Here is a 27,402-nt window from a genome sequence, read left to right on the forward strand (position 1 = left end):
GTTCAGTCTGTGTGTAAAAAGAGCATTAGCAATTAAAGACAACATACTTCAGCAAAACATGATCAGCTCAAAGTGTCAATCATTTCTGCTCCCAAATGTTTATTAATGTCACCAGTAGTCACTGTATGAAGAATATTAGGGTATAATATGTCACAGTATACTTTATTTTGCTCTCCTCACTTACACTAATGAACTATAGTGTCCTGATCACACTAGTGAAACAAAAATCTAAAATTATATCTGGTGTCTGAATAATTTTTGGTTTGACTGTACTGTGCATTCGTTAAGTATTCAACAGCGCTTCACTTTTTCCACATTTTGTTATGTTATGGCCTTATTCCAAAATGGATTAAATTAATTATTTTCCTCAAAATTCTACAAACAATACCCCATAATGACAACATGAAAGAAGTTTGTTTGGAATCTTTGCAAATGTATAAAAAAATAATAAAACGAAAAAAATCACATGTACATAAGTATTCGCAGCATTTGCTCAATACTTTGTTGAAGCACATTCTTTGCAGAACCTCTCAAGCTCCATCAGGTTGGATGGGGAGCGTCGTTGCACAGCCATCTTCAGATCTCTCCAGAGATGTTCAATTGGGTTCAAGTCTGGGCTCTGGTGGGCCACTCAAGGACATTCCCAGAGTTGTCCCGTAGACACTCCTCTGGTATCTTGGCTGTGTGCTTAGGGTCGTTGTCCTGTTGGAAGATGAACCATCGCCCCAGTCTGAGATCCAGAGCTCTGGAGCAGGTTTTCTCTGTACGTTCATCTTTCCCTCGACCCTGACTAGTCTCCCGGTTCCTCATCTTTCCCTCGACCCTGACTAGTCTCCCGGTTCCTCATCTTTCCCTCGATCCTGATGAGTCTCCCGGTTCCTCATCTTTCCCTCGACCCTGACTAGTCTCCCGGTTCCTCATCTTTCCCTCGACCCTGACTAGTCTCCCGGTTCCTCATCTTTCCCTCGATCCTGATGAGTCTCCCGGTTCCTCATCTTTTCCTCGACCCTGATGAGTCTCCCGGTTCCTCATCTTTCCCTCGATCCTGACTAGTCTCCCGGTTCCTCATCTTTTCCTCGACCCTGACTAGTCTCCCGGTTCCTCATCTTTTCCTCGACCCTGACTAGTCTCCCGGTTCCTCATCTTTCCCTCGATCCTGATGAGTCTCCCGGTTCCTCATCTTTCCCTCGATCCTGATGAGTCTCCCGGTTCCTCATCTTTCCCTCGATCCTGATGAGTCTCCCGGTTCCTCATCTTTTCCTCGACCCTGACTAGTCTCCCGGTTCCTCATCTTTCCCTCGATCCTGATGAGTCTCCCGGTTCCTCATCTTTCCCTCGATCCTGATGAGTCTCCCGGTACCTCATCTTTCCCTCGACCCTGACTAGTCTCCCGGTTCCTCATCTTTCCCTCGATCCTGATGAGTCTCCCGGTTCCTCATCTTTTCCTCGACCCTGACTAGTCTCCCGGTTCCTCATCTTTCCCTCGATCCTGACTAGTCTCCCGGTTCCTCATCTTTCCCTCGACCCTGACTAGTCTCTCGGTTCCTCATCTTTGCCTTAACCCTGACTAGTCTCTCGGTTCCTCATCTTTTCCTCGACCCTGACTAGTCTCCCGGTTCCTCATCTTTCCCTCGATCCTGACTAGTCTCTCGGTTCCTCATCTTTCCCTCGACCCTGACTAGTCTCTCAGTTCCTCATCTTTCCCTCGACCCTGACTAGTCTCCCGGTTCCTCATCTTTCCCTCGACCCTGACTAGTCTCCCGGTTCCTCATCTTTCCCTCGACCCTGACTAGTCTCTCGGTTCCTCATCTTTTCCTCGACCCTGACTAGTCTCCCGGTTCCTCATCTTTCCCTCGACCCTGACTAGTCTCTCGGTTCCTCATCTTTCCCTCGACCCTGACTAGTCTCTCAGTTCCTCATCTTTCCCTCGACCCTGACTAGTCTCCCGGTTCCTCATCTTTCCCTCGATCCTGATGAGTCTCCCGGTTCCTCATCTTTTCCTCGACCCTGACTAGTCTCCCGGTTCCTCATCTTTCCCTCGATCCTGACTAGTCTCCCGGTTCCTCATCTTTCCCTCGACCCTGACTAGTCTCTCAGTTCCTCATCTTTGCCTTAACCCTGACTAGTCTCTCGGTTCATCATCTTTTCCTCGACCCTGACTAGTCTCCCGGTTCCTCATCTTTGCCTTAACCCTGACTAGTCTCCCGGTTCCTCATCTCTCCCTCGACCCTGACTAGTCTCCCGGTTCCTCATCTTTTCCTCGACCCTGACTAGTCTCCCAGTTCCTCATCTTTCCCTCGATCCTGACTAGTCTCCCGGTTCCTCATCTTTCCCTCGATCCTGACTAGTCTCCCGGTTCCTCATCTTTCCCTCGACCCTGACTAGTCTCCCGGTTCCTCATCTTTTTCTCAATCCTGACTAGTCTCCCGGTTCCTCATCTTTTCCTCGACCCTGACTAGTCTCCCGGTTCCTCATCTTTCCCTCGACCCTGACTAGTCTCCCGGTTCCTCATCTTTCCCTCGATCCTGACTAGTCTCCCAGTTCCTCATCTTTCCCTCGACCCTGACTAGTCTCCCAGTTCCTCATCTTTCCCTCGACCCTGACTAGTCTCCCGGTTCCTCATCTCTCCCTCGATCCTGACTAGTCTCCCGGTTCCTCATCTCTCCCTCGATCCTGACTAGTCTTCCGGTTCCTCATCTTTCTCTCGATCCTGACTAGTCTCCCAGTTCCTCATCTTTCCCTCGACCCTGACTAGTCTCCCGGTTCCTCATCTTTTCCTCGACCCTGACTAGTCTCCCGGTTCCTCATCTTTTCCTCGACCCTGACTAGTCTCCCGGTTCCTCATCTTTCCCTCGACCCTGACTAGTCTCCCGGTTCCTCATCTTTTTCTCAATCCTGACTAGTCTCTCGGTTCCTCATCTTTCCCTCGACCCTGACTAGTCTCCCGGTTCCTCATCTTTCCCTCGACCCTGACTAGTCTCCCGGTTCCTCATCTTTCCCTCGACCCTGACTAGTCTCTCAGTTCCTCATCTTTCCCTCGACCCTGACTAGTCTCCCGGTTCCTCATCTTTCCCTCGACCCTGACTAGTCTCTCAGTTTCTCATCTTTGCCTCGACCCTGACTAGTCTCTCAGTTCTTCATCTTTCCCTCGACCCTGACTAGTCTCCCGGTTCCTCATCTCTCCCTCGACCCCGACTAGTCTCCCGGTTCCTCATCTCTCCCTCGACCCTGACTAGTCTCCCGGTTCCTCATCTTTTCCTCGATCCTAACTAGTCTCCCGGTTCCTCATCTCTCCCTCGACCCTGACTAGTCTCCCGGTTCCTCATCTCTCCCTCGACCCTGACTAGTCTCCCGGTTCCTCATCTTTTCCTCGATCCTGACTAGTCTCCCGGTTCCTCATCTTTTCCTCGACCCTGACTAGTCTCCCGGTTCCTCATCTTTCCCTCGACCCTGACTAGTCTCCCGGTTCCTCATCTTTCCCTCGACCCTGACTAGTCTCCCGGTTCCTCATCTTTTCCTCGACCCTGACTAGTCTCTCGGTTCCTCATCTTTCCCTCGTCCCTGACTAGTCTCTCAGTTCCTCATCTTTCCCTCGACCCTGACTAGTCTCCCGGTTCCTCATCTTTCCCTCGACCCTGACTAGTCTCCCGGTTCCTCATCTTTCCCTCGACCCTGACTAGTCTCCCGGTTCCTCATCTTTCCCTCGATCCTGACTAGTCTCTCGGTTCCTCATCTTTCCCTCGATCCTGACTAGTCTCTCAGTTCCTCATCTTTCCCTCGATCCTGACTAGTCTCCCAGTTCCTCATCTTTCCCTCGATCCTGACTAGTCTCTCAGTTCCTCATCTTTCCCTCGATCCTGACTAGTCTCCCAGTTCCTCATCTTTCCCTCGACCCTGACTAGTCTCTCAGTTCCTCATCTTTCCCTCGATCCTGACTAGTCTCTCGGTTCCTCATCTTTCCCTCGATCCTGACTAGTCTCTCAGTTCCTCATCTTTCCCTAGATCCTGACTAGTCTCCCAGTTCCTCATCTTTCCCTCGACCCTGACTAGTCTCTCAGTTCCTCATCTTTCCCTCGATCCTGACTAGTCTCCCAGTTCCTCATCTTTCCCTCGACCCTGACTAGTCTCCCAGTTCCTCATCTTTCCCTCGATCCTGACTAGTCTCCCAGTTCCTCATCTTTCCCTCGACCCTGACTAGTCTCTCAGTTCCTCATCTTTCCCTCGATCCTGACTAGTCTCTCAGTTCCTCATCTTTCCCTCGACCCTGACTAGTCTCCCGGTTCCTCATCTTTCCCTCGATCCTGACTAGTCTCCCAGTTCCTCATCTTTCCCTCGACCCTGACTAGTCTCCCGGTTCCTCATCTTTTCCTCGATCCTGACTAGTCTCCCAGTTCCTCATCTTTCCCTCTTCACTGTAGGGATGGTATTGGCCAGGTGATCCTCCAGACATGACACTTGCCATTCAGGCCAAAGAGTTCAATCTTTGTTTCATCATGGTCTGGGAGTCCTTCAGGTGCCTTTTGGCAAACTCCAGGCGGGCTGTCATGTGCTTTTACTGAGGAGTGGCTTCTACTGATTGGTGGAGTGTTGAGAGATGGTTCTCCTCTCTCCACAGAGAAATGCTGGAGCTCTGTCAGAGAGACCATAGAGTTCTTGGTCTCCTCCCTCACTGAGGCCCTTCTCCCGCGATCGCTCAGCTCTAGGAAGAGTCCTGGTGGTTCCACACTTCTTCCATTCACGGATGATGGAGGCCACTGTGCTCATGGGGATCTTCAACGCTGCAGAACGTTTTCTGTCCCCTTTCCCAGACCTGAGCCTCGACACAATCCTGTCTCGGAGTTCTACACACAATTCCTTGGACTTCATGGCATGGTTTGTGCTCTGACATGCACTGTTAACTGTATATAGACAGGTGTGTGCCTTTCCAAATCATGCCCAATCAACTGAATTTACCACAGGTGGACTCCAGTCCAGTTGTAGAAACATCTCAAGGATGATCACTGGAAACAGGACGCACCTGAGCTCAAGTCTGAGTGTCATGGCAAAGGCTGTGAATACTTATGTAAATTTGCAAAGATTTCAAACAAACTTCTTTCACGTTGTCATTATGGGGTTATTGTTTGTAGAATTTTGAGGAAAATAATGAATTTAATCCATTTTGGAATATATATAGCTTTATATAATAAGCCTTTAACATTACAAAATGTGGAGAAAGTGTAGCGCTATGAATACTTTCCAGATGCACAGTAATAAAAACATAACGCTTCATTATGTAAGGTCTTTATACACCTCTGAAAACATAGTTCTGTATATGATTTTGCATTTCTGTCAACAGATCCTCCTAAATATTACACACTGCACCTTTAAATCTAAAATAGGCGAAACTAAAAGCTTATAATGTAAAGGCTGGTGCTGATCTGTGAGCTTCACCTGGCAGGTCCAGTGGGCCACATGAGGAGGTGTGTGTGGGCGACAGCAACGGGCCACACGAGGAGGTGTGTGTGGAGGAGGTGTGTGTGGGAGACAGCAACGGGACACATGAGGGCTTGAGGTCCGACTCCTCCAGACTCTGGCCCAGCGGGATCGACGCGTTCTGCACAAACTCAACCAACAGCTGCACAGGAACACACAACACAGGTGTCAATCATCATCAAACCTAGAGCCTTACGGTCCGTGCACACTGAGTCCGAAATGTTCGTATGCGTTTTTTTGTATTCGTGATTCGGTGGCTCTGAATTGCCAAAACATCATTCAAAATGCTTGCTACGGATGCGAAAAATGCAGAAAATCGAACCCGATCAGAATTTTTTTATGAAGGACAAAAGTTTCGGAGGCAGTGTGTGAGCGTGACTGACATAACGTGACTGACATAAGGTTCAAGAGGTGTGTGCGATCTGCCGTCAAAAACTAAGCTCAGAATCGGTTCGAGAGAGAATCGCGATGCATTCAGTAAATCTCAGAATCGACCCAGAATCATCACTGTTTATTTCATGTATCTTTGTTATATTATATTTATTTGTGCTTTTGCTTGTAATTTGATTATTTGTTCTTTTTTTATTACTGACTGTTTACTTGTCTTTAATTATGTTTTAAACTTATATCAGTTTGGCTAGTAGTTGTATCGAAATTGGAATAGAGAATTTAGCTTTTTTACTGGTATCTAAAAGTTTGCTAAAATTTCAGTCATTACTGCAAAATCGGTTTCATGGCCGGTAAAAAATATTCCTGTAATCTTCTCGGACAGTAATACCTCAGGTTTGGAGTCAAGTTCATCAGAAAGCATGGATTCAGCGTAATGTGATCTGTCAACAAGAGAGAGAGACATCATCAATACATCAGCAATATTTAACTTTATTGCCTTTAATCATCATCAGTGAGTTAAACACTCATAATTCATCCAATTTTTGTGATATCAACTTTAAATTCGGAACACAACTTTGATAGACGACATATGGTGTGTTGAGAAATCGAGTCCCCCCAGGAATCGGGTCTCCTTTAGGACCCAAACGTTATGATTTATATCGTTTAAAATCTGTTATAATGACCATTAATGTCTTTTTAAATTACATGGTTCATATACTATACCTGAAACTATAGGTGGTGAAATCAAGCATTTCTGGTTCTTACTGTTTTTTAGTTAGCTTACGTACTAGCATAGCATACATCTAGCCGATTAGCCTGCTAGCCTAGCTTTATATATATATATATATATATATATATATATATATATATATATTAGGCATGTTTTTTGCTTCCAAAATAATTCCCAAATAGGCTACATGTTTCAAATTAATTACGGTTATGTGACAATTAATTTATTAAAAATGTATTATAGTATTATTATATACTGTACCACATTACTATTATTGTGTAACATTTATATTAAATTACTTTTACAGAACATAGTATGTCGCAACAATCCAACAAAACATTGTTAAGCATGGTTTTGTTTCCAGTTTGTTTGATTATGCAATAGACATTAATTTCATATTTCAAGTATGTTGTTTGTGCACTTAATGTAATAAACATCATATAATAGTTAAATAAGTTATAATTAATCAAGACATCGCGATTACAACTTTTGATCAGGCATTACCGCCTGGGTCCTAAAGGAGACCCGATTCCGCGATCTATCATGAATTAGCAATAAAATAGCAATTTTAAAGTCCAAATTATTTTCTAAAATATGTAGGCTATTTTATATGAATTAAAACAGGCATTTAGATTTTCACAGTTAACAGGTCAAAAGTATGATCGACTACTAAGTGAAACTAACCCGGTTCAGGCGGTCAGAGAGAGAAGGTTTCGTCCATCATCTGCAAGAATAAAACACAGAACATTTAAAATATGAAACATGAATTACGCTAAATATATTACTCGTATATTCACCAAATGAATATCAAATTATTTAAATTAAGTACGTGTGAATAACTGAATGAATATTAAGTTGACATGCTTTTAAAGCTTTCACAAGGCTCGGCCAAGCTCAGTTCATACTCTACACACAGGTGCGATGTTATTAATGATAAAGTGTTATAAATATGAAGCATGTGTCATTAATAAAGCAGACAGTATGAGCCACCGTAAGCAAGAGATCACCCTCATTCCGCTCGCTTTTCTTTCGCTTTTATAAAATTAGACATCTTAAACATACCTGATAGATGACTATGATACACATTTATCTTTATAAAGTCTCTTAACCTTCATCGCCGCTGATGTTTGACAGTGAGAAGCAAAACACAAACACAAAGACAGATCGCGAGCACTTCCGGGTCACGCACGGACTGTGAGAGATGTACTTCTGGGTGAAAAACTGTTGATCTGCACACTGATTATGTAGTAGATTATAATGGAAACTAGTGTTGGAAAGCCTGCTTTACTCTAGCAAACAAAGAGCTGCATTTCAGTGAGCGACGCGCTTACTGAATCCGAAAGAATCGGTTCGCGAGTCAGGCATCACTAATGGAGATTCTTTCGAATGATGCCTGATTCTGATTCTTTTGAGTCGATTCTTTGAAGAAGAATCATCGATGAATGAAATTAAACTGTACATGAACATTTCAGAATTAAAAAGTACATGATTTCTGAGTAATGTGTATTTTAATTGGCACTGACATTCAGTAAAACGCCTAAAAATTAAAAAAGTGGAAAACAGAACTAAATAATAAAAAACAAGAAGCAGTAAATTAATATTATAAAAGTTTAGCCAGTTTCCAGATCACACGAAATGATCACTCAACAATCTGTAGCATCAAACACTTTTTCTAATTGATTTATTTCATCTTTTCAGTGAGCGATACGTGTATTGAATCTGAAAGAATCGGTTCAAAAGAGTCAGACATCATTCATGAAGATTCTTTCGAATAACAAAGCGTGAATCTCCATTCCCGATGCCTGATTCTCTGAATCTTCTGAATCGATTCTTTCTCAAAACCAACGTGTTTTTGATAACAGGCACAAAGTTAATCAGAAATATAACAATACTAACATAGATACATTTTTAAAGTAGGTCTACATGATTTCTGTGAGTAACGCAATCCAAGCACTCATTTGACATTTGAAATTATTTTAATAACTTTATGACATGAAAACATTTGACAGTGTAGTATTCAATAAGTACGAAATAATAATAATAATAATAATAATAATAAACTAAAAAAACAAACAAAGAATCAGTAAAATGCAAACATTTGAGCAGAGTTTTGGGTTCATGTTTATATCCTGTAAGATGAGTTTTCAGATCCATATGTTTGTAAATGCATCGTTAACGTAAAGCACCGTACTGCGCTGTTATTATAACAACAGCTGGAGACTGAGCATGGACAGACATTACATCTTTATACACAAAATGACATGATGTTATTTACAGAAAGACAGAGCGCTGGTGTCTGCAGATTACAGGCGGGTCTGAAGGCCTTTGAATGGTTCACAGAAATGCATTTCATGACGTTTGTGCTGGTCTACAGCGAGACGTGTGTAAAGCTTCATCTAAACCGCCGGCCTACAACATGTTTTCTGTATCGCTGTAAAGAAAGCCATTAAAGCAAGGCGAGACGAGTCACAGCCGAACCCTCTGTGCGACTGCGAACGCTTCAGTCAGCGTCTGAAAGTGATGCCGAACGAGGAAGTCAAGCCGTGATTGGATGAACTGGAGGTCATGTGATAGCTGCCACTGAGACTCTGAGCGAATCAAGTGCGTCAAGTAAGGCAAGACGACGAGCACATGATCATTCACTGTCTGGAAACTACAGGAGTATTAGAGCCGCACGATTATGGCCAGATTGACAATCACGACTTTACTGATTCAAACAAAGATCTGAACGGACCTACAAAAAAATGTATCGCTTTTTAAATGGATTAATCAGCGTTTCAGAACGAATCTCTTGAATGAACGATTCAATGACTCACTCATGAAGACTTCACTTGCTTCATTCTGTGATCCCATAAAACCAGGCCTAATGTTTATGCTTCTGCTCTGATATGTGTGTGTGTGTGTGTGTGTGTGTGTGTGTGTGTGTGTGTGTGTGTCTGTGTCTGAGTGCGTGTGTGTGTGTGTGTGTGTGTCTGAGTGCGTGAGTGAGTGAGTGCGTGTGTGTGTGTGAGTGAGTGTGTGTGTGTCAGTGTCTGTCTGAGTGCATGTGCGTGTGTCTGAGTGCGTGTGTGTCAGTGTGTGTCTGAGTGCGTGTGTGTCAGTGTGTGTCTGAGTGCATGTGCGTGTGTCAGTGTGTGTCTGAGTGCATGTGCGTGTGTCAGTGTGTGTCTGAGTGCATGTGCGTGTGTCAGTGTGTGTCTGAGTGCGTGTGTGTCAGTGTGTGTCTGAGTGCGTGTGTGTCAGTGTGTGTCTGAGTGCGTGTGTGTCAGTGTGTGTCTGAGTGCATGTGCGTGTGTCAGTGTGTGTCTGAGTGCGTGTGTCAGTGTCTCTCTGAGTGCGTGTGTGTCAGTGTGTGTCTGAGTGCGCGTGTGTCAGTGTGTGTCTGAATGCGCGTGTGTCAGTGTGTGTGTCAGTGTCTCTCTGAGTGCGTGTGTGTCAGTGTGTGTCTGAGTGCGTGTGTGTCAGTGTGTGTCTGAGTGCATGTGCGTGTGTCAGTGTGTGTCTGAGTGCGTGTGTCAGTGTGTGTCTGAGTGCGCGTGTGTCAGTGTGTGTCTGAGTGCGCGTGTGTGTGTGTGTGTCAGTGTCTCTCTGAGTGCGTGTGTGTCAGTGTGTGTCTGAATGCGCGTGTGTCAGTGTGTGTGTCAGTGTCTCTCTGAGTGCGTGTGTGTCAGTGTGTGTCTGAGTGCGCGTGTGTCAGTGTGTGTCTGAATGCGCGTGTGTCAGTGTGTGTGTCAGTGTCTCTCTGAGTGCGTGTGTCAGTGTCTCTCTGAGTGCGTGTGTGTCAGTGTGTGTCTGAGTGCGCGTGTGTCAGTGTGTGTCTGAATGCGCGTGTGTCAGTGTGTGTGTCAGTGTCTCTCTGAGTGCGTGTGTCAGTGTCTCTCTGAGTGCGTGTGTGTCAGTGTGTGTCTGAGTGCGCGTGTGTCAGTGTGTGTCTGAATGCGCGTGTGTCAGTGTGTGTGTCAGTGTCTCTCTGAGTGCGTGTGTGTCAGTGTGTGTCTGAGTGCGTGTGTGTGTGTCAGTGTGTGTCTGAGTGCGTGTGTCAGTGTGTGTCTGAGTGCGTGTGTCAGTGTCTCTCTGAGTGCGTGTGTGTCAGTGTGTGTCTGAGTGCGCGTGTGTCAGTGTGTGTCTGAGTGCGCGTGTGTCAGTGTGTGTGTCAGTGTCTCTCTGAGTGCGTGTGTGTCAGTGTGTGTCTGAGTGCGTGTGTGTGTGTCAGTGTGTGTCTGAGTGCGTGAGTGTGTGTCTGAGTGCGTGTGTGTGTGTCTGAGTGCGTGAGTGAGTGTGTGTCTGAGTGCGTGTGTGTGTCAGTGTGTGTCTGAGTTAGGGATGGCGAAAACTAAAAAAAATTCTTGACCGACCACCGAGCCTCATTAGCTGGTTGAAACCGGTTAACCGATTAGTTTAAAGTATGCAACGCTAACGCGGCGCCGAGGAGCTTATATGTAATCGAGGACAAATGGCTCCTTAGTTTCGAAATGGTTTGGGTACAAGCCAAGGTGATGGCGTTGAAAATAAAGGCGTTTGTCTAGCGTTAGAAGCTCATTTAAGAAAATGACAGCTCTGAAGAGACGCGCTTTAGTTTGAGGTAGTGCTAACAACAATAATAAAGATGATGATGATAGCACTGGATCACACAAGTAACTTACATCTGTGTCATTCTTTTTGGTGAAATGGTCCCACACACTACTTTTCTTTCTCTCCTGTCGTCTGCCCTGGCTCTAACCTCCAGTGCTTTAGCCTGTAGCCTTTACTTCTCGCAAACCTTGTGAGCGCGCGAACCCAAACGCTGTGACCTCGCGCCAAATGTTTTTATTGGTTTATTAAGTACAAACAGGCGAGTTATGATAAATTGAGTGTGAGGGATTTGTTCACTTCACACAAAAAGATCTTGGAATGAGATGGCGAACTGTAGTAGCGTTTAGTCTATAATAGCCTAATTTAGAGATCACTTTTCTTTTTTTTACCGACTACCGACAACTTTGATCGGTTAACGTTGATACGGTCAACCATCGGTCAAACGGTCATCGGTTAACATCCCTAGTCTGAGTGCGTGTGTGTGAGTGTGTGTGAGTGGTACGTGTGTGTGAGTGTGTATGACAGGTGCGTGTGTGTGAGTGTGTATGACAGGTGAATGTGTGTGTCTGAGTGGGTGTGTGTGAGAGGGAAGTGAATAACAGCAGGAAGTGAGTGTGAGAGTGTGTGTCTGAGTGTGTGAGTGAGTGTGAATGTGTGTGTGAGTGTAACAGCAGGAAGTGAGTGTAAACAGCTTGTGCACTGATCTAGATTAAGGCAGAAGCTTCTCAACGAGTGAAACACAGTCCATTAACAGTGGATGACTACGCCAGTGATCACAGCTCTGAGCTCGACACACACACACACACACACACACACACGTCACTGCTCCTGCAGGCTGGTCTCCAGGCTCCTCCACACACACACACACACACACACACACGTCACTGCTCCTGCAGGCTGGTCTCCAGGCTCCTCCACACACACACACACACACACACACACACACACACACACACACACACACACACACACACACACACACACACACACACACACACACACACACACACACACGTCACTGCTCCTGCAGGCTGGTCTCCAGGCTCCTCCACACACACACACACACACACACACACACACACACACACACACACACACACACACACACGTCACTGCTCCTGCAGGCTGGTCTCCAGGCTCCTCCACACACACACACACACACACACACACACACACACACACACACACACACACACACACACACGTGTCACTGCTCCTGCAGGGTGGTCTCCAGGCTCCTCCACACACACACACACACACACACACACACACACACACACACACACACACACACACACACACACACACACGTGTCACTGCTCCTGCAGGCTGGTCTCCAGGCTCCTCCACAGCTCCGGGTCTCCGGTCTCCAGTGCCTGCAGGAACATGCGTGTGTGTTCCCGGAGCCGGTCCAGCTCGCTCTGCGTGCGCCGGTTCTGCCGGATCAGGTCTTTGGTGCGCAGCGTGATGTCCAGCAGACCCGACGAGCGGAGGATGTTGTACGTGTTGCAGAAGCGCTTGATCCGGTTGTCCGTGTGGGAATGGGAGCGGTTGTCCGTGGATTGGGGTCTAGTGTGGGATTCTCCGGACGTCTCCGGAACAGGAGCATCGGGAATGGAGTTGGACTGGTTCTGAGCGCGATCGCTGTGAGAGGAAGTGGAGCTCTTGACTGAGGAAGTGGAGCTGTTGCTTGTCTGAAGAGGATTGTCTCCGGGATGAGGAGCGATTCTGGGATATGATTTGCGGATCGGGAGGAGCTTCCGGTGCCGGCGGCGCTGTGACGTGTGTTTGGTGGGTGTGTGTGTGTTCGGGACCACAGGCTGGAGGAACACGACCTGAGGCTGAGGAACCACGTCCACCGTCCAGGGCTTCACAGACACACTGGCTTCAGCCTGAACACCACAGGAACTCAAATTAGAAATCAGGGTTCTTCCCAATAAAGGTCCTTGCACACAGAGTCGTATTCGTCACTTCTCCAAATGCTACGGATGCGAAAAACGTGCAAGGACCTTTACTCTTGCATTTGAATGTATGTTTTTAGTGTGTTAATTGCATCAATTATACACAATAGCCATTCAGATATAACACACACTGGTTATGGTTATTATTTACATATGCATGATTGCACAGATTCAGTTGTTCTTGTGTTAAAAAGCAGAAATAAAACATTAAATATCAGTTCTGAATGTCACTTTTCAGACATAAAAGTACATAAAATCTGTACAAGTGTGAGTGTGTGTAAGAGTGAGTGAGTGAGTGTGTAAGAGTGAGTGCGTGTGTGAGTGTGTAAGAGTGAGTGCGTGTGTGAGTGCGTGTGTAAGAGTGTGTAAGAGTGAGTGCGTGTGTAAGAGTGAGTGAGTGTGTAAGAGTGAGTACGTGTGTGAGTGTGTAAGAGTGAGTGCGTGTGTGAGTGTGTAAGAGTGAGTGCGTGTGTGAGTGCGTGTGTAAGAGTCAAGTCAAGTCAAGTCAAGTTTATTTATATAGCGCTTTTCACAACACAGGTTGTATCAAAGCAGCTTCACAGTAATAAATTAGAACAATACATCAATGTTTGTTTCTAGTGGAACGTCTACGTTTGGTAATGCTGATCAATAGTATCGTTGATTGATTAATTAAATTAAATATCCCCAAATATCCCCAACTGAGCAAGCCAAAGAGTGTGTAAGAGTGAGTGCGTGTGTAAGAGTGAGTGAGTGAGTGAGTGAGAGTGAGTGAGTAAGAGTGAGTGAGAGAGTGCGTGTGTGAGTGAGTGCGTAAGAGTGAGTGACAGTGTGTGTGTGAGTGAGTGCGTAAGAGTGAGTGAGTGTGTAAGAGTGAGTGACTGAGTGCGTGTGAGTGCGTGTGTGAGTGAGTGTGTAAGAGTGAGTGTGAAAGAGTGAGTGCGTGTGTGAGTGAGTGCGTGTGTGAGTGCGTGTGTGAGTGCGTGTGTAAGAGTGAGTGTGTAAGAGTGAGTGTGTAAGAGTGAGTGCGTAAGAGTGAGTGCGTGTGTGAGTGAGTAAGAGTGAGTGCGTGTGTGTGAGTGAGTAAGAGTGAGTGCGTAAGAGAGTGTGTGAGTAAATGAGTGTGTGAGTGAGAGTGCGTAAGAGTGAGTGAGTGAGTGTGTAAGAGTGAGTGACTGAGTGCGTGTGAGTGCGTGTGTGAGTGAGTGTGTAAGAGTGGGTGTGTAAGAGTGAGTGCGTGTGTGAGTGCGTGTGTAAGAGTGAGTGCGTGTGTGAGTGAGTGTGTGTGTGTGTGAGTGAGTAAGTGTGAGTGCGTAAAAGTGAGTGCGTGTGTGAGTGCGTAAGAGTGAGTGTGTAAGAGTGAGTGAGTGTGTGAGTGTGTGTGTGTGAGTGTAAGAGTGAGTGCGTGAGTGTGTAAGAGTGAGTGCGTGTGTGAGTGAGTGCGTGTGTGAGTGAGTGAGTGAGTGTGTGTGTGTGTGTGTGTGTGTGTGAGTGAGTGTGTGAGTGAGTGCGTAAGAGTGAGTGCGTAAGAGAGTGAGTGAGTGAGAGTGCGTGTGTGAGTGAGTGTGTAAGAGTGAGTGAGTGTCTGTGTGAGTGAGTGAGTAAGAGTGAGTGTGTGAGTGAGTGAGTAAGAGTGAGTGAGTGTCTGTGTGAGTGAGTGTGTAAGAGTGAGTGTGTGAGTGAATGAGTGTGTGAGTGAATGAGTGTGAGTGAATGAGTGTGTGAGTGTGTAAGAGTGAGTGAGTGTCTGTGAGTGAGTGAGTGCGTAAGAGTGTGTGAGTGCGTGTGAGTGCGCGTGTGTGTGTGTGTGTGTGTGTGTGTGTGTGTGTGTGTGAATGAGTGTGTGAGTGAGTGAGTGTGTGAGTGAGTGTAAGAGTGAGTGTGTGAGTGAATGAGTGTGAGTGAATGAGTGTGTAAGAGTGAGTGAGTGTCTGTGAGTGAGTGAGTGAGTGCGTAAGAGTGTGTGAGTGCGTGTGTGTGAATGAGTGTGTGAGTGAGTGAGTGTGTGAGTGTGTGTGAGTGAGTGTGTAAGAGTGAGTGAGTGTCTGTGTAAGTGAGTGAGTGTCTGTGTAAGTGAGTGAGAGTGCGTGTGTGTGTGTGAGTGAGTGAGTGAGTGCGTGCGTGAGTGTGTGAGTGAGTGTGTGTGTGTGAGTGAGTGCGTGTGTGAGTGAGTGCGTGTGTGAGTGAGTGCGTAAGAGTGAGTGTGTGTGTGTGTGTGTGTGTGTGTGTGAGTGAGTGAGTGAATGAGTGTGTGAGTGAGTGAGTGCGTGTGTGTGAGTGAGTGAGTAAGAGTGAGTGCGTAAGAGTGAGTGCGAGTGAATGAGTGTGTGAGTGAGTGAGTGCGTGTGTGAGTGCGTAAGAGTGAGTGAGTGTGTAAGAGTGAGTGTGTAAGAGTGAGTGAGTGCGTAAGAGAGTGTGAGTAAATGAGTGTGTGAGTGTGTAAGAGTGAGTGTGTAAGAGTGAGTGTCTGTGAGTGAGTGTGCGTGTGAGTGAGTGAGTGAGTGTGTAAGAGTGAGTGAGTGTCTGTGTGAGTGAGTGAGTGAGTGAGTAAGAGTGAGTGAGTGTGTGAGTGAGTGCGTGTGTGTGAGTGAGTGTGTAAGAGTGAGTGAGTGTCTGTGTGAGTGAGTGAGAGTGCGTGTGTGAGTGAGTGTGTAAGAGTGAGTGTGTGTGAGTGAATGAGTGAATGAGTGTGTGAGTGAGTGAGTGCGTGTGAGTGCGTGTGTGAGTGTGTGTGAGTGTGTGAGTGAATGAGTGAGTGAATGAGTGTGTGTGTGTGAGTGAGTGCGTGTGTGAGTGTGTGAGTGTGTAAGAGTGAGTGTCTGTGAGTGAGTGAGAGTGCGTGTGTGAGTGAGTGCGTAAGAGTGTGTGAGTGAGTGAGTGAGTGCGTGTGTGAATGAGTGTGTGAGTGTGTGTGAGTGAGTGTGTAAGAGTGAGTGAGTGTCTGTGTAAGTGAGTGAGTGTCTGTGTAAGTGAGTGAGAGTGCGTGTGTGAGTGAGTGCGTGCGTGAGTGTGAGTGAGTGCGTGTGTGAGTGAGTGCGTGTGTGAGTGAGTGCGTGTGTGAGTGAGTGCGTGTGTGAGTGAGTGCGTGTGTGAGTGTGAGTGAGTGCGCGTGTGAGTGAGTGCGTGTGTGAGTGAGTGAGTGCGTGCGTGCGTGCGTGTGTGAGTGAGTGAGTGAGTGCGTGCGTGTGAGTGAGTGCGTAAGAGTGTGTGTGTGTGTGTGTGTGAGTGTGTAAGAGTGCGTGTGTAAGAGTGAGTGCGTGTGTGAGTGAGTGTGTAAGAGTGAGTGCGTGTGTGAGTGAGTGTAAGAGTGAGTGCGTGTGTGAGTGAGTGCGTAAGAGTGAGTGCATGTGTGAGTGAGTGCGTAAGAGAGTGTGTGAGTAAATGAGTGTGTGAGTAAATGAGTGTGTGTGTGTGAGTGAGTGAGTGAGTGGGTTTGTGTGAGTGAGTGAGTGTTTGAGAGAGTGAGTGTTTGAGTGAGTGAGTGCGTGTGTGAGTGAGTGTGTAAGAGTGAGTGAGTGTCTGTGTGAGTGAGTGAGAGTGCGTGTGTGAGTGTGTAAGAGTGAGTGTGTGAGCAGGGTTTCTGCACATTTTTTAAAGTCAAATTTAAGACTTTTTAAGACCTTTTTAAGACCCGAAGAAATCAAAATTAATACCATGCATTGGGGGTGTGCAATATTGACAAAATATGTCTCGATCGATATTTTCAAAGTTTTGTGGGTAATAATTAGATCATATTTTACTGATTGTGTTTTTGTGCTTGGTGCCATGGCTGGTTTAGGCCTGTTGTTGACAGCTGACTGACGAAGATATTCATATTTTTCATATTCTATGCAGTGGTCAGTTCACAGCAGTGACAGAAATTAACAATTTTTATTAAGGGGTAATATTTGCCATCTTAAATTGATTTCCAGTGGCATTTTCATCTATATATTGACATTTGTAGATGTATGCATCACCTTTTATATCAAATTCTAACATTCAAATTAAATTCTATTAGAATAATTACACATAACCACTGCTACCAGTCAAATTAAATCATTAAATCAAAATCCATCTTTGCAGTGCAGAGGTGACACAGTGGCGGCATCAGATCTGGCATTAATATATTTACACTGCATTTACAATTGCCTAAATAAAGCTATGAGATTGTTAAATATGAACTAATTTCTAATTTTAACATTCTAATTAAAAAGTACTCTAAATGTGAATCTAAAGCTGCCAGTAGGTGGCGGCAAGTTACTGTTTTAATAAATGAGTTGAGGGAGTCATTCATTCAACCAATTCGTTCAAACGGCTGATTCATTCGGGAAGCAAGTGATTGTTCATTGAATCATTAAATTGATTCGTTCAAAACGCGGATTCCAGTCAAAAACTCATCGCTGTCTGTTGCATTGAGACTCTGCTATGGCTTCAATTTGAAATTCTCGTCAGCGAAATAATGGCGAAACAAACAATATTGACAATACTGTTTATACAATTTAACTCACAATGTTAATTTATTGTTAATTACTGTTATATAAATAAATAAATCACATTTGCAATTGTGCACGGGAAAACGGAAGTCTTTCTGATGTGATATTGTAGGTCTATATGATAACAACATAATATGATATAAATATGAGACAAAAACTCATGGGAACATAGCCTGCCTAACGTTATAACTGCACACATCACGCAGTGAAAGCACGAGAGACAAACGCGATGTCAGCTCACAGTGCCTCGTACATCGTTAAAACAATGATTACAATATCATAATAGACAATACACATCGCACACCACTACGAACAAAAAGACTGAACTTAGAACTGAACTGACATTTACCAACTCACTTCTCCTTCTCTCCTCCTGTTTCGCGCGTGCAGGAGACGGACGTAATGATGTCGCGAATGACGCGAAATGTCACGTGAACAAGCAAATCCACAAAAAAAGAACAATAAAAAAAAAAAGTACGCTAATTAGATGGTTCTAATTTAGAAAACATTTAGATATGTTTAAGTCAAATTGCCATCTAAAATTTAAGACCTTTCATAAGTAAAAATAAGACTTTTTAAGACTTTTAAAGGCCTTAAATTTTAAAAATCTAATTTAAGACTTTTTAAGACTTTTTAAGGATCCGCGGACACCCTGTGTGAGTGAATGAGTGTGTGAGTGAATGAGTGTGTGAGTGAATGAGTGTGTGAGTGAATGAGTGTGTGAGTGAATGAGTGTGTGAGTGTGTGTGAGTGAGTGTGTGAGTGAATGAGTGTGTGAGTGAATGAGTGAATGAGTGTGTGAGTGAGTGAGTGCGTGTGTGTGTGAGTGAGTGTGTGAGAGTGTAAGAGTGAGTGAGTGAGAGTGTAAGAGTGAGTGAGTGCGTGTGTGTGTGAGTGAGTGCGTAAGAGTGAGTGAGTGAGTGAGTGCGTAAGAGTGAGTGAGTGAGTAAGAGTGAGTGCGTGAGTAAGAGTGAGTGCGTGAGTGAATGAGTGTGTGTGTGTGAGTGAGTGAGTGCGTAAGAATGAGTGCGTGTGTGTGAGTGAGTGAGTAAGAGTGAGTGCGTAAGTGTTGTGAATTAATTAGAATAAAAATGTTTAATTAATTATCTTTAAATAACAACAGAAACAGTTTTATTTATAAGGTTGTTCAGCTTTAAGAAAGGTCTACCCATAATGCATAGTGGGCGAGAGCGCGCAGATAGAAAAAAAAGATAGAGAAGAAAGTGAGATTGATTACATGTGTGTTCGCTGTATATGTATACTCCTGTTCAAACTTCAGTAAAGAGTTCGTTTATTTTAATGCAAGTCGTCAGTGGTCATTACTGCTTGTTAAGGAAGAAAAGACACAACAGTAAGAGTGAGTGCGTGTGTGTGTGAGTAAGTGTGAGTGCGTAAGAGTGAGTGCGTGAGTGAATGAGTGTGTGAGTGAGTGCGTGTGTGAGTGTGTAAGAGTGAGTGTGTGAGTGTGTAAGAGTGAGTGCGTGAGTGAATGAGTGTGTGAGTGAGTGCGTGTGTGAGTGTGTAAGAGTGAGTGCGTGTGTGAGTGAGTGTGTAAGAGTGAGTGAGTGCGTAAGAGTGAGTGCGTAAGAGAGTGTGTGAGTAAATGAGTGTGTGAGTGAGTGAGTGAGTGTGTGAGTGTGTAAGAGTGAGTGTCTGTGTGAGTGAGTGAGAGTGCGTGTGTGAGTGAGTGTGTAAGAGTGAGTGAGTGTGAGTGTGAGTGAGTGTGTGCGTAAGAGTGAGTGAGTGCGTGTGTGTGTGTGAGTGAGTGAGTGTGTGTGTGTGTGAGTGAGTGCGTGTGTGAGTGAGTGTGTAAGAGTGAGTGTCTGTGTGAGTGAGTGAGAGTGCGTGTGTGAGTGAGTGTGTAAGAGTGAGTGAGTGTGAGTGTGAGTGAGTGTGTGCGTAAGAGTGAGTGAGTGCGTGTGTGTGTGTGAGTGAGTGAGTGTGTGTGTGTGTGAGTGAGTGCGTGTGTGAGTGAGTGTGTAAGAGTGAGTGCGTGTGTGTGTGTGAGTGAGTGTGTAAGAGTGAGTGAGTGAGTGAGTGCGTAAGAGTGAGTGAGTGAGTAAGAGTGAGTGCGTGAGTGAATGAGTGTGTGTGTGTGAGTGAGTGAGTGCGTAAGAATGAGTGCGTGTGTGTGAGTGAGTGAGTAAGAGTGAGTGCGTGTGTGTGTGTGAGTGAGTGCGTAAGAGTGAGTGAGTGAGTGAGTGCGTAAGAGTGAGTGAGTGAGTAAGAGTGAGTGCGTGAGTGAATGAGTGTGTGTGTGTGAGTGAGTGAGTGCGTAAGAATGAGTGCGTGTGTGTGAGTGAGTGAGTAAGAGTGAGTGCGTAAGTGTTGTGAATTAATTAGAATAAAAATGTTTAATTAATTATCTTTAAATAACAACAGAAACAGTTTTATTTATAAGGTTGTTCAGCTTTAAGAAAGGTCTACCCATAATGCATAGTGGGCGAGAGCGCGCAGATAGAAAAAAAAGATAGAGAAGAAAGTGAGATTGATTACATGTGTGTTCGCTGTATATGTATACTCCTGTTCAAACTTCAGTAAAGAGTTCGTTTATTTTAATGCAAGTCGTCAGTGGTCATTACTGCTTGTTAAGGAAGAAAAGACACAACAGTAAGAGTGAGTGCGTGTGTGTGTGAGTAAGTGTGAGTGCGTAAGAGTGAGTGCGTGAGTGAATGAGTGTGTGAGTGAGTGCGTGTGTGAGTGTGTAAGAGTGAGTGTGTGAGTGTGTAAGAGTGAGTGCGTGAGTGAATGAGTGTGTGAGTGAGTGCGTGTGTGAGTGTGTAAGAGTGAGTGCGTGTGTGAGTGAGTGTGTAAGAGTGAGTGAGTGCGTAAGAGTGAGTGCGTAAGAGAGTGTGTGAGTAAATGAGTGTGTGAGTGAGTGAGTGAGTGTGTGAGTGTGTAAGAGTGAGTGTCTGTGTGAGTGAGTGAGAGTGCGTGTGTGAGTGAGTGTGTAAGAGTGAGTGAGTGTGAGTGTGAGTGAGTGTGTGCGTAAGAGTGAGTGAGTGCGTGTGTGTGTGTGAGTGAGTGAGTGTGTGTGTGTGTGAGTGAGTGCGTGTGTGAGTGAGTGTGTAAGAGTGAGTGTCTGTGTGAGTGAGTGAGAGTGCGTGTGTGAGTGAGTGTGTAAGAGTGAGTGAGTGTGAGTGTGAGTGAGTGTGTGCGTAAGAGTGAGTGAGTGCGTGTGTGTGTGTGAGTGAGTGAGTGTGTGTGTGTGTGAGTGAGTGCGTGTGTGAGTGAGTGTGTAAGAGTGAGTGCGTGTGTGTGTGTGAGTGAGTGTGTGTGTAAGACTGAGTGCGTGTGTGAGTGAGGGCGTAAGAGTGAGTGCATGTGTGAGTGAGTGAGTGAGTGAGTGAGTGAGTGTGTAAGAGTGAGTGCGTGTGAGTGAGTGCGTAAGAGTGAGTGTGTGAGTGAGTGTGTAAGAGTGAGTGCATGTGTGAGTGAGTGTGTAAGAGTGAGTGAGTGTGTAAAAGTGACTGCGTAAGAGTGAGTGCATGTGTAAGAGTGAGTGTGTAAGAGTGAGTGAGTGCGTGTGTGAGTGTGTAAGAGTGAGTGCGTGTGTGAGTAAGAGTGAGTGCATGTGTGAGTGAGTGCGTGTGTGTGTGTGAGTGAGTGAGTGAGTGAGTGAGTGAGTAAGAGTGAGTGAGTGTGAGTGTTTGAGTGAGTGAGTGAGTGAGTGAGTGAGTGAGTGAGTGAGTGAGTGTGAGTGAGTGTGTAAGAGTGAGTGAGTGAGTGAGTGAGAGTGTGTAAGAGTGAGTGAGTGTGTGAGTGAGAGCGTAAGAGTGAGTGAGTGTGTGAGTGGGTTTGTGTGAGTGAGTGAGTGAGTGTTTGAGTGAGTGAGTGTTTGAGTGAGTGAGTGAGTGAGTGAGTGAGTGAGTGAGTGAGTGAGTGAGTGAGTGAGTGAGTGAGTGAGTGAGTGAGTGAGTGAGTGAGTGAGTGAGTGAGTGAGTGAGTGAGTGAGTGAGTGTGTGTGTGTGTGTGTGTGTGTGTGTGTGTGTGTGTGTGTGTGTGTGTGTGTGTGAGCGTAAGAGTGAGTGAGTGAGTGAGTGAGTGGGTGAGTGATTGAGTGAGTGGGTTTGTGTGAGTGAGTGTTTGAGTGAGTGAGTGAGTGAGTGAGTGAGTGAGTGAGTGAGTGAGTGAGTGAGTGAGTGAGTGAGTGAGTGAGTGAGTGGGTGAGTGGGTGAGTGAGTGAGTGAGTGAGTGTGAGTGCTGGACTCTTGCATCGACACTACAGGATCTGGACCAAACACTAATGCACCTCTTAATGGAAATAAATGTTGTGATGCAACAGTTTTTCGGCCAGGCAGTGTGTACACACACACACACACTAGTAATCCTGACACCACACTCATACGCGTCTGGCTTTAAAGTGTCATTAGTTTCTGTTCACCATGAAGTGCATGTTGGGAAGGTTCACCTGTTTCAGAACAACATTGTTCATGATGATCATCGGCGAGAGTCCCTGAACCAGCGGAGACACCCGAGACCTGGAGTCCTGCTCCGAGCTGGCGTCTGCACACACACACACACACACACACACACACACACACACACACACACTGAGGCCATGGCCACACTGATATGCTTTCATTTGAAAATGCATCTTGTTCTCTCTGTTTCTCTCAATGAAAACGAAGCTTTTTTAAAAACGCTCTCCAAAGCGCTGTTCCGTGTCAAAACTGAGGAGTTTAAAAACGATGATGTAAGTTTAGTCATGTGACGCATATTGAACCCATCTGTAATTTATAGCGGTATTGTGCCTGTTGTGTGCGGTTCACTCTCACACTGATGCTAAAGATATGTTCCCTCACACACTCTCCATATCACAGTCCTGCACACACAACAGAAAACACACTCGCATTCGCTGCGGTGAAACAGCAGTTTCAGTGTTTTAGAGCAAACATATAACAGTGAGAGAGCTGGACCATCAGTGGACGAGGAGATGTTCAATAACTGATCCTGTCAGAAGAGATGCCATAACTTTATAGGTTATTTCTCCGTCTGTGTCGTCTCAGTGAGCGTCTGTGAGGGCTTACACACGCGCAGTAAAGGAGGATTCAGCGGTTCTGAAGCGCTAGTGTGGACGGAGAGCGTTTTTAAACGAAACATCTGCTTCCAAACCCCTCAGAAGAAGCCGAACCTGAGAATCCCGAATCCCTCTCCGACTCCGGCTTCGACTTCTCCATCCTTCTGTTTTTAAACTTGGCCATCGCTCTCATCCGATCTTCATTCTTCATCCTCTTCCCCCGTTTGAGCCTGAAACATCATGACATCATCAAGCTCAGTTCACGAGACAGAACGTTTCACATTTCAACTTTCAAACTATTTAACTAACTGGAGAAACAGGACCGGTGTTTAGTTACATCATCATCGATGAAGTCACCAGCTGAACTGTTAAATGTGAAATATTAATCATAAATCAATCATGTTACTCATTATCTTCATATTATATACTATTAATGTTTCTGTTAAACCTCTTACATATGTTTAACTATGGTATTATTATGAATTACACATTATTATCATTACAGACAGACAAATAGATAGACAGACAGACAGATAGATGCAGCCAAGGGCCACATTAGGAAAAGTAAACAAGCACAAATAATAATAAAATCTTGTTCAAACCTAAAATTGTTTTTAAATAAAAAGCAAAGGCTTATTTTCCTTATTACAATTATTTTAAGCCCAACGTCATGACGTCATCGGCTCAAGCTATGACGTAAACAGCTGACATATTTGATCTCCAGCAGCTCTGGATCCTCACAATTAGCTGCTACTCGTTTTATCTTTCAAAGTGCTTATTTGTCATCGTATGGTACTTATTGTACTAACTTAGTACGTTTTCACAAAAGTTGTATATTTAAACTTCAGCAGGCTTTCACACACATTAGATCGCACTGCAGCCTGAAGCATAGAAACCAATACCGTTAACAGCAGAATTATCGTTTAGTTGCTCCAGAAAAACACGCACACTTTATATCCGAACAACATTGATCCAGTCAGAGAAGGTCGTGACAGCTTACGTGTGTGTCGCGATGGCCGTGACTTCATCCAGAGCGAAATCAATCCCCAAAGACGGCGAAAAACCGACAGTATTTGCAGGTTTCCTCAAATCCGGTAGTTTTAATGTATTATAACAGTTCATTTAATGCTGATTTACCGTGTTTTGAGCGCGTAGCGTCGGTCAGTCAGACGCCCTGTTCATTCCCGTCACGCAAAACACGTTCACACGGCGCTGTACACGTGACTTGAGAAATATTCCCCACAAGCCCCGCCCACACGGAACGCTCAACTTTATTGACACCTATTTATTTGCCTAAATAAATGTACGTTGACCTTAAAAACGCGTTCGCTTTGTTATTTCGTTATATTTACGCTGTTCGTTATATTATATTTGACCGCTCTAACGTTTGCCAACGTCTACGTAATGACTGATCTAAGCCAATCACAGATACTAAATCGCTCCGATTGGCAAATCCTGTCACAGGAGGCGGGGCTTGTCGTGAGGAGGAAAACTGTTTTGGTTTAGGGGCTTTTCCTTCTATGGAAGTGGTGGGCGGGGTTGTCTGCGTCATTCTCCACGGTCGCATCCCATTGGTCGTCGAGCACTAAGCTGTAAGCTGTGACCGCGGAGAGGCGCGTAGAAGAGAAACCGCTGAAACTCAAACACATTATTAATATCGAGTCAGTTGTGTTATGTAACGCTAATAGACCTTATTCAGAGCAGAGACAGACTGTGAGGGATAGACTTACTGTTTTCAATGGCAAAAAAGCTGTATAATGCTCCTAGTTCAGTTATAATTTTCCACAGCTCATGTTGTCTGGAGTTTTTTTTTTTTTTTTTTTTTTTAAACAATCCAAAAGCACATTAAATAACAGTTTAACCCGCTGAATAGATTTATGTCTATCCCTCAAAGCATCGCTTTCATTCCCGTTAAAAACTAAAGATGGCGCTGCTGTGAATAAGGTCTGTGTGCGGCCTTAAAGTTCCCACAAAAACAAAAATTTTGATGTCATCATTTACTTTCCCTCAAGTTGTTCCAACCCTGTATGGTTTTCTTTCTTCAACTGAACACAAAGGAAGATATTTTGAACAAAGTATCAATAAATAAATTCAGGCTAATTTGGAAAAAAATACCAATGGGAACCAAAAACGGTTTGGTTACTAACATTCTTCAAAATATTTTCGTTTGTGTTCATCAGAAATATACAAATACATTTCACATCAAACAGAAGTGGAGGACACAATCATGCTGCGGATAATAGACACACGAAAGGCTCGTTCACACCAACACAGGATGGAACGGGACTTAAGTCATAAATTTGACTTTTTATGTCAGAATTTCTAATTTTTAATCTCATAAATATGAATTAGTATGTCATAATTCTGATTTTCAAAAGCATGTAGTTTTCCAGCAGCTGGAGACAACAAACATGAGAAATACACTGATAAAACAAATCGGATATATTTCTTTAAATATTGTGAGTTTATTGCTTTATAAAACATGTTAAGACACAGTTGATGGGGACATGTACATGTACACTGTATTTACTAACTCAAGTGCTTTTTTTATTTTTATTTTTACAATTTTCTTATAAAGAATCCAGACCGTTGAACTCGTAAGCAACACCAAAGTACAGTATTCCACATTTGCTCAAGTGTCTATTCCCTGATAAAGCCTGATCATCTCCTTCAGTTAGGCAGATTAGGTTTATTGTAACACACATTTCTTAATGACAATTTAATCATGCCTATAAATAGATTTAATGTGTCAGATCAACTGATGTCATTATAGTCAATATAAACAAAAACGATTCTTGATCGTTAACCACACATAGTGTCCACATAATGTCCAGAAGTGCTTGTGTGATGATGATGATGATGATGATGATGATGATGATGATGAAGGTGTCTATTTGCCATAGCGATCGTCACACCTGCAGCAGATACACACCGTAAATGGATCATTTAAAAAATAAAATAGACCAAATATGTGCACATCATTATTGTGTTAATAATCTTGAATGAGAATCAGTTCCTCTGCAGTATCTCTTCTCTTCTCTGATGATGTGGGCGGGGCAACCTGTCACTCACATGAGATCAGCCAATAGCAAACCACAACCATCCAATCAATTCCCCACAGACTCAATCAAGCCCCGCCCACATGTGTTCTTCTTCCTGAAGCGTTTCACTCGGATATATACGTAACAATAGAGGAGACGACTAACTTTTCCATGTCCACATCTTTCTCTGTGTTTAGACTTAAGTCCACACTGAGACGGCGTAACTCAGCTTTTTACTAAACGTTCTCCAAAGTGGATACATTTGAAAACGCTGTGTTCATGTTGTAGTGTGGACTGTCAAAACTGAGGAGTTTAAAAATTATGATGTAAGTTTAGTCATGTGACGCATATTGAACTGTATTCAATATACAGGCATTTCTGTGTGGATGAGAAACCTTTGGAAAACGCTGGTGTGGACGGAGAGCGTTTTTAAACGAAAACACTGTTTTCAAATGTATCCGGATGAATGTAGACGTAGATGGCGGTGAGAGAGTCACCTGACACCAGCGGCGTCTCAATCCCGGAGTTTTCTCCCTCTCCGTCTCCTCCTGCGCTTTCCCTTCCGTCTCCGTTTGCTGAGGAACAACATTCTCAGAGTTGTTTTTCTGTGTCATTGAGATGCAAGAAAATAAATCAAGGAATTAATACTCACTGTTGATTCCTCAAGTGGTGTCGCCTGGGCCTGAAGGACAAAGAGTGAGTTAGAGGAATAGATGAGGAGCAGAGGAGTGAAGCGGCGGATGAGCGGATCATACCTGCACTCACAGCTCTGGTGTTCCTGGAAGGACAGAAGCACATAATCTCTGCTCCTCTCCGCTGGAGTGATCCTCAGCAGCTGGTGGAGAACACACACACACACACACACACACACACACACACACACACAGAGAGAGAGAGAGAGAGAGACACACACACACAGGATATTTAACTTTCAAACATGAAGTAATAGTTCTTTTCCACTTGAACCAGCTGTTATATTTAATATTATATCACACCTTAACTTGTGCGAAGGACGCCAGTGTGTCTGTAGTCCATATTAAAAGTTAGCTAGCCAGTCAAAACTACAGTCGATGCAAAACTACAGGTTCACAATACAACTACGATTAGCGGAAACGGCTTATCGGAAAACTAACACACTATATTTCAACAATAGCGGCGCCGACTCTTGAGTGAAAAACAGGTGGATAAACTTTTTACTTTTAGTTTGCCTCTGTCTCTACGTTTTCGGAGTGTGCTGGACTATATCGGGTCTATAGTTAACCTACTCATAGCTGGACTATATCGGGTCTATAGTTAACCTACTCATAGCTGGACTATATCAGGTCTATAGTTAACCTACTCATAGCTGGACTATATCAGGTCTATAGTTAATCTACTCATAGCTGGACTATATCGGGTCTATAGTTAATCTACTCATAGCTGGACTATATCGGGTCTATAGTTAACCTACTCATAGCCGGACTATATCGGGTCTATAGTTAACCTACTCATAGCCGGACTATATCGGGTCTATAGTTAACCTACTCATAGCTGGACTATATCGGGTCTATAGTTAACCTACTCATAGCTGGACTATATCGGGTCTATAGTTAACCTACTCATAGCCGGACTATATCGGGTCTATAGTTAACCTACTCATAGCTGGACTATATCAGGTCTATAGTTAACCTACTCATAGCTGGACTATATCGGGTCTATAGTTAACCTACTCATAGCTGGACTATATCAGGTCTATAGTTAACCTACTCATAGCTGGACTATATCA

At 44.5% G+C, this 27,402-nt stretch overlaps 3 protein-coding genes across 7 annotated transcripts in view; all 3 read right to left on the minus strand.

Moving 5' to 3' along the window:
* The window catches only part of znf410 (zinc finger protein 410), a 26,121-nt gene extending 18,168 nt beyond the window's left edge, over nt 1–7,953 (minus strand). Inside the window, exons 1-4 of one of the 4 annotated variants that reach the window (XM_081378411.1) lie at nt 7,655–7,953; nt 7,277–7,316; nt 6,251–6,302; nt 5,431–5,614 (exon numbers count right to left, since the gene is read on the minus strand). In XM_081378411.1, the coding sequence (XP_081234537.1) occupies nt 5,431–5,614; nt 6,251–6,283 (217 nt within the window). In that variant the 5' untranslated portion in view covers nt 6,284–6,302; nt 7,277–7,316; nt 7,655–7,953. The remainder of the gene's footprint in view (nt 1–5,430; nt 5,615–6,250; nt 6,303–7,276; nt 7,317–7,654) is intronic. The other 3 variants (XM_081378412.1, XM_081378413.1, XM_081378414.1) reach the window with 3 other exon arrangements.
* A 2,013-nt stretch (nt 7,954–9,966) lies between these two features.
* On the minus strand, nt 9,967–23,802 carry cipcb (CLOCK-interacting pacemaker b). Of its 2 annotated transcripts, XM_081378416.1 has the most exons (5): nt 23,597–23,802; nt 22,711–22,826; nt 21,988–22,082; nt 12,433–13,056; nt 9,967–12,304 (listed from the first exon to the last, which is right to left on the minus strand). In XM_081378416.1, exons 1-4 carry the CDS (start codon nt 23,716–23,718, stop codon nt 12,478–12,480), a joined length of 912 nt encoding a protein of 303 aa, XP_081234542.1. In that variant the 5' UTR covers nt 23,719–23,802; the 3' UTR covers nt 9,967–12,304; nt 12,433–12,477. The 2 variants fall into 2 exon arrangements, with proteins under 2 accessions (XP_081234542.1, XP_081234541.1); XM_081378415.1 differs by having other exon boundaries at nt 9,967–13,056.
* A 1,246-nt stretch (nt 23,803–25,048) lies between these two features.
* The window catches only part of pgfa (placental growth factor a), a 38,404-nt gene continuing 36,050 nt past the window's right edge, over nt 25,049–27,402 (minus strand). The window contains exons 4-7 of the mRNA XM_081378207.1: nt 26,393–26,472; nt 26,290–26,319; nt 26,135–26,212; nt 25,049–25,511 (exon numbers count right to left, since the gene is read on the minus strand). Of these exons, the coding sequence (XP_081234333.1) occupies nt 26,152–26,212; nt 26,290–26,319; nt 26,393–26,472 (171 nt within the window). The 3' untranslated portion in view covers nt 25,049–25,511; nt 26,135–26,151. The remainder of the gene's footprint in view (nt 25,512–26,134; nt 26,213–26,289; nt 26,320–26,392; nt 26,473–27,402) is intronic.

This window comes from Scardinius erythrophthalmus (genome assembly GCF_964197995.2).
Source record: "Scardinius erythrophthalmus genome assembly, chromosome: 11".
NCBI lineage: Eukaryota > Metazoa > Chordata > Actinopteri > Cypriniformes > Leuciscidae > Scardinius > Scardinius erythrophthalmus.

What these genes read in the sequence shown, in the direction of transcription:
- cipcb (XM_081378416.1), bottom strand. Translation starts at nt 23,718, where the DNA reads ATGAACTGTTATAATACATTAAAACTACCGGATTTGAGGAAACCTGCA. An exon ending in ACGGCCATCGCGACACACAC is followed by an intron (nt 22,827 to 23,596) that starts GTAAGCTGTCAC and finishes ATGATGTTTCAG; the next exon opens with GCTCAAACGGGGGAAGAGGA. An exon ending in GAGGGATTCGGGATTCTCAG is followed by an intron (nt 22,083 to 22,710) that starts GTTCGGCTTCTT and finishes GTGTGTGTGCAG; the next exon opens with ACGCCAGCTCGGAGCAGGAC.